Raw genomic sequence first — 6,677 nt, 5'->3', positions numbered from 1 at the left:
CGTGTGTGTGAGAGAGTGTGTGTGTGAGAGAGTGAGTGTGTGAGAGAGAGAGTGAGTGAGAGAGAGAGAGAGTGTGTGTTTGAGAGAGAGAGAGTGTGTGAGAGAGAGTGTGTGTGTGTGAGAGAGAGAGAGAGTGTGTGTGTGAGAGAGTAGGGCTGGGCGATATGGAGCAAAAAATATATCTCGATATATTTTGCTATATCTCGATATACGATATATATCTCGATATCTTTACAGGAAAAATAACCCCCCAAAAACTACTGCAAAAACAAATATGCCAAATACTACAAAGTCTTTTTTTATTGAAGTGCAAATAGGTAGGCAGTTCATGTATGAACAAAGTGCTTCTGCACATTTAAAAAAAAAAAAAAAATCCCTGTATACAAAAATAATAATTTAACTGTAAAATAAAGGAAGAAATAATACATATTGCACTATTTTTAATAAACCTGTATATAAATATCATTACTAATTTTGGCAAATAAATTTAAAAAATGCCATATATCCCCCAAAAACTGCACAACTGTAGAGTAAAACATTAATTTAAAAAAAAGTTATTAAAATGCGTCTAAAAACTGACATGATTGTTACAAAATCACACTGTCTTAGGCCTCTGGAGAACTCAGAACAACTGCTAGCATAAAGTTTAAGGTAAAAATAACTGCCATTTAAATTACAGTATCTTACTACTATGCAATTAGATAAACTGTTCATTCATTACATCACTTTACCTCTGTCTTTATCCACCTTTATCCTCTTCTCTTCTTTTTGGCACTGTATCTATAGCAGAATAGGTAGGCTAATGCTAATTTATAATGTGTCATGTAAATTCGGCCATCCGTCACAATCAGGAAACTTTCACCGTGTCTAGACCTTGCGCGAGCTGCCAGGCCCGTTTCTACAGGGGAGCATGTTAAGTGTGAGTGTGTTAAGCGCCCTCAAACAAAAGCAATGCGGCGAGAGGCGACGCTACACAAAAAATTACCAACAACAACTGATCGCGCGCGCGCTGTTTCGGACGCACTTCAAGCACTCGCTGGGCGGGGAATTGGTTGAATGAGACAACACGCGAGGGGAGGGGGAACAAAAGCAAGCAGGCGGAGGACGGCAACGGCGAGCACAGCACATAGAAGGCAAACAAGCAAAGTGGCGAAATCAGAATTAAATATAAACAATATATCGATATATACGATATGTCAAAATCCATATCGAGTTTAAAAAATATCTCGATATATCGTAAATATCGAGATATCGCCCACCCCTATGAGAGAGTGTGTATGTCTATCGAGAGAGATGATTTGAATAGATGCATCAGAAGAGCTTCTTCTCTTGAATATTGAACTGTAAATGTAGTCGTGTTTGTTTCCGTCACTCTCAGACGTCAGTGTTCGTCAGGCGTCAGTGTTCGTCAGGCGTCAGTGTTCGTCAGGCGTCAGTGTTCGTCAGGCGTCAGTGTTCGTCAGGCGTCAGTGTTCGTCAGACGTCAGTGTTCGTCAGGCGTCAGTGTTCGTCAGGCGTCAGTGTTCGTCAGGCGTCAGTGTTCGTCAGGCGTCAGTGTTCGTCAGGCGTCAGTGTTCGTCAGGCGTCAGTGTTCGTCAGGCGTCAGTGTTCGTCAGGCGTCAGTGTTCGTCAGGCGTCAGTGTTCGTCAGGCGTCAGTGTTCGTCAGGCGTCAGTGTTCGTCAGGCGTCAGTGTTCGTCAGGCGTCAGTGTTCGTCAGACGTCAGTGTTCGTCAGGCGTCAGTGTTCGTCAGGCGTCAGTGTTCGTCAGACGTCAGTGTTCGTCAGGCGTCAGTGTTCGTCAGGCGTCAGTGTTCGTCAGGCGTCAGTGTTCGTCAGGCGTCAGTGTTCGTCAGGCGTCAGTGTTCGTCAGGCGTCAGTGTTCGTCAGGCGTCAGTGTTCGTCAGGCGTCAGTGTTCGTCAGGCGTCAGTGTTCGTCAGGCGTCAGTGTTCGTCAGGCGTCAGTGTTCGTCAGGCGTCAGTGTTCGTCAGGCGTCAGTGTTCGTCAGGCGTCAGTGTTCGTCAGGCGTCAGTGCTCGTCAGGCGTCAGTGCTCGTCAGGCGTCAGTGTTCGTCAGGCGTCAGTGTTCGTCAGGCGTCAGTGTTCGTCAGGCGTCAGTGTTCGTCAGGCGTCAGTGTTCGTCAGGCGTCAGTGTTCGTCAGGCGTCAGTGTTCGTCAGGCGTCAGTGTTCGTCAGGCGTCAGTGTTCGTCAGGCGTCAGTGTTCGTCAGGCGTCAGTGTTCGTCAGGCGTCAGTGTTCGTCAGGCGTCAGTGTTCGTCAGACGTCAGTGTTCGTCAGGCGTCAGTGTTCGTCAGGCGTCAGTGTTCGTCAGGCGTCAGTGTTCGTCAGGCGTCAGTGTTCGTCAGGCGTCAGTGTTCGTCAGGCGTCAGTGTTCGTCAGGCGTCAGTGTTCGTCAGGCGTCAGTGTTCGTCAGGCGTCAGTGTTCGTCAGGCGTCAGTGTTCGTCAGGCGTCAGTGTTCGTCAGGCGTCAGTGCTCGTCAGGCGTCAGTGCTCGTCAGGCGTCAGTGTTCGTCAGGCGTCAGTGTTCGTCAGGCGTCAGTGTTCGTCAGGCGTCAGTGTTCGTCAGGCGTCAGTGTTCGTCAGGCGTCAGTGTTCGTCAGGCGTCAGTGTTCGTCAGGCGTCAGTGTTCGTCAGGCGTCAGTGTTCGTCAGGCGTCAGTGTTCGTCAGGCGTCAGTGTTCGTCAGACGTCAGTGTTCGTCAGGCGTCAGTGTTCGTCAGGCGTCAGTGTTCGTCAGGCGTCAGTGTTCGTCAGGCGTCAGTGTTCGTCAGGCGTCAGTGTTCGTCAGGCGTCAGTGTTCGTCAGGCGTCAGTGTTCGTCAGACGTCAGTGTTCGTCAGGCGTCAGTGTTCGTCAGGCGTCAGTGTTCGTCAGACGTCAGTGTTCGTCAGACGTCAGTGTTCGTCAGACGTCAGTGTTCGTCAGGCGTCAGTGTTCGTCAGGCGTCAGTGTTCGTCAGGCGTCAGTGTTCGTCAGGCGTCAGTGTTCGTCAGGCGTCAGTGTTCGTCAGACGTCAGTGTTCGTCAGGCGTCAGTGTTCGTCAGGCGTCAGTGTTCGTCAGGCGTCAGTGCTCGTCAGGCGTCAGTGCTCGTCAGGAGCGTTTCACAGCTGCTTCTTCCGGTTCTGTATGTGGTCGTCATGGTGACGGCTCTTAGACTGTGCTTTGACATTTTTCTGTCATTTTTGGCGTTAGTCATGAGTGAAATTCATGACATTTCCTCAGTGAAAGCACAGTCTGAACGAGAGCTGCTAGTTCAGTTCATGAGCGCGTCACACACACACACTCTGTGACACACGACCTTTGACATCAACACTGAACATGGGATTATCCTTTCACCTTTAGCCTATGATCCATTCACATTATGTATCGTTAGTTGAGTTTGATCTTTGGCATTTTACCGTTATATTTCCCTGCTATCTGTCATGTTTGGTTTGTGACGTTATTTACATTTTTTATCTATTTTTTTTGTGTACCGAAACTTGTTTGTTTGTGATTATAGGATGTCTGTCTGTCTGTCTGTCTATTTCCACATAATAATGTATTTTAGAGCTTGACGTTACTGGAATAATTTATAATTTCCATGAACGTTTATGGTTTTACCAATTTCCATGACATTTCCAGAAATCGCACTGTTTAAAATCCCCTTTTTACGTCCAAGTTTTCCGTAGAGAGTAGAGTGTGTGTTTGTAGTGAGTGTGTGTGTGTCAGTATCAGTGTCCTGCAGCATTTGTTACTCTACACCACTGCAGACTTCATCAATAACTCTCTCTCTCTCTCTCTCTCTCTCTCTCTCTCTCTCTCTCTCTCTCTCTCTCTCTCTCTCTCTCTCTCTCTCTGTCTCTCTCTCGCTCTCTCTCTCTCTCTCTCTCTCTCTCTCTCTCTCTCTCTAGGCTGCGAACGGTTATGTTCTGTTGTTCGACATCCTCGGCGGGTTGGATGAGAAGTACCTGTACGAGCCTGTCTATCCCAAGTGAGTGACCCTTGACCTTTGACCCTGCTAGTCTGTAATTTGCTGGTACTTTGAGCTTCAGCAGATTCAGACGTCCCAGCATCAACTTTCTGCATTTGTACGATAATAAACAAGAAAGTATATATTCAAATAAAATATTATTTTACAAACGAGGACGTCTCTAAAAGGAGGTTTTGGGATGTTTTGTCACGTTTCGCTCACGCTCACCTCTGGGTTTAAATATGTCCCCCAAATAATGAAGTAGGACACACACACAGACACACACACTCACACACACAGACACACTCACACTCACACACACAGACACACACACACTCGCACACACACACCTCACACTCTCACACACACACCTCACACTCTCACACACAAACACACACACCTGTAGCCCACAACAGTGTGGAGACACACCCATTGACCAATTATACTTCAAAAAACACACACGCACACAGTCTTCAGATCTTCAAATGTCCGTGTTCAGGATGGCATTTGTCAAGTCAGGACGTGTTCAACACACTTCGTCTGTCTCTGTGTGTGTCGCTGTGCTCGTGCTGTTTTCAGCTTTCATCTGTAAATATCAAGGAATTTAAAATGCTGTTTATGGGCTGGGAATGTGTTTATAATGGTGTGTGTGTTGTGTGTAATGAAGCATTCAGATTAAATCACACAGACTTAACAGATTATGTTATTCTTCCGTGTGTGTGTGTGTGTGTGTGTGTGTGTGTGTGTGTGTGTGTGTGTCAGGGGCAGTGCTCGTGTTAAGGTGACTCCAGGCTATAAGGAGGAACAGTGCGCTCCAGCTCTGACGCTAGAGATGAAGAAACCCGTCGACCTGGAGGCTCCTATCAGCTGGTACATAAACACACACACACTCACACTCACACACACACTCACACAAACACACGCACACGCACACTCACACACATGCACTCACTCTCTCACACACTCACTACACACACTCACTCACACACACAAACATACACATACACCCTCACTCACTCACTACACACACACACACACACACACACACACACACACACACACAAGCTTGTGATTTAGTATTGATTATTTTGCATACATATCAGGTACAGTACATGGCAAAGTTTCACACACATACACACTCACTTAAACATTCACAACACACACACACACAAGCTTGTGATTCAATATTGATTATTTTGGATATATATCAGGTACAGTATGGCAAAGTTTCACACACATACATACACACTCACTCACACATTCACAACACACACACACACACACACACACACACACACACACACAAACATTTGATTATTTTGGATCTATATCAGGTACAGTATGGCAAAGTTTCTCAAGGGAAAACAATCTCCACTAATGCTGTAAAGTTATAATACTAAATTTACTACATAATTATATTTCTACTTCAAGATACAATTCAAACATTATCTTATTCTCTCTCTCTCACAGACACACACACACACACACACACACACACTCACTCACTCACTCACTCTCTCACACACACAGACACACATTCACACTCTCTCGCACGCACACACGCACTCACTCACAGTAAACAAAAACATCATTAATCATTTTAGTTAGCAATAATAATCCTGGTGCGAAAAAAATGAGCAAACCAGGAATCTAGACGAAGAAGTTTGAATATAAGTTATGACTGGTAGAAAATATACAGCACAGCTCCTGCAATGAAAATAATCTATATATGTATATGTATATGTATATGTATATGTATGTGTGTGTGTGTGTGTAAATGTGAACTAACGGTGTGTTGGTAATCCAGGGGCTTGATCTGATGTGAAGTGTGTGTGTGTGTGTGTAAATGTGAACTAACGGTGTGTTGGTAATGTGTGTGTCAGTCTGCAGACGCTGCAGGAGGATCTGTTAGTGGCGACGGCTGATGGCTTCCTCCACATGTTGCACTGGGACAGTGTCAGTAACGGCAGGAGAGCAGTGAACCTGTGCACCGTCCCCTTCTCCCTCGACCTGCAGTCCTCCAGAGGTCTCACACACACCTCGCACACTCTATATACACACTCCAGAGGTCTCACACACACCTCACACACTCTTCATTTACTGTATGACCAGTGAACCTGTGCACCGTCTCCTTCTCCCTCGACCTGCAGTCCTCCAGAGGTCTCACACACACCTCGCACACTCTATATACACACTCCAGAGGTCTCACACACACCTCGCACACTCTATATACACACTCCAGAGGTCTCACACACACCTCGCACACTCTATATACACACTCCAGAGGTCTCACACACACCTCGCACACTCTATATACACACTCCAGAGGTCTCACACACACCTCGCACACTCTATATACACACTCCAGAGGTCTCACACACACCTCGCACACTCTATATACACACTCCAGAGGTCTCACACACACCTCGCACACTCTATATACACACTCCAGAGGTCACACACACACCTCGCACACTCTATATACACACTCCAGAGGTCACACACACACCTCACACACTCTATATACACACTCCAGAGGTCTCACACACACACACCTCACACACTCTATGTACACACTCCAGAGGTCTCACACACACCTCACACACTCTTCATTTACTGTATGACCAGTGAACCTGTGCACCGTCCCCTTCTCCCTCGACCTGCAGTCCTCCAGAGGTCTCACACACTCTATATACACACTATATACGCT

General features: G+C 46.5%; 1 protein-coding gene across 2 annotated transcripts in view; it reads left to right on the top strand.

Moving 5' to 3' along the window:
• Nucleotides 1-6,677, top strand: part of ric1 (RIC1 homolog, RAB6A GEF complex partner 1) — a 62,663-nt gene that overhangs the window by 22,817 nt on the left and 33,169 nt on the right. For both annotated transcript variants that reach the window (XM_079846894.1, XM_079846893.1), the window contains exons 3-5: nt 3,909-3,988; nt 4,730-4,837; nt 5,851-5,993. In XM_079846894.1, coding sequence (XP_079703020.1) covers nt 3,909-3,988; nt 4,730-4,837; nt 5,851-5,993 — 331 coding nt within the window. The remainder of the gene's footprint in view (nt 1-3,908; nt 3,989-4,729; nt 4,838-5,850; nt 5,994-6,677) is intronic.

The sequence above is a fragment of the Squalius cephalus genome (genome assembly GCF_949319135.1).
Source record: "Squalius cephalus genome assembly, chromosome: 17".
In the NCBI taxonomy this organism is placed as follows: Eukaryota; Metazoa; Chordata; class Actinopteri; order Cypriniformes; family Leuciscidae; genus Squalius; species Squalius cephalus.
This window is presented reverse-complemented; position numbering and strand designations above follow the sequence as displayed.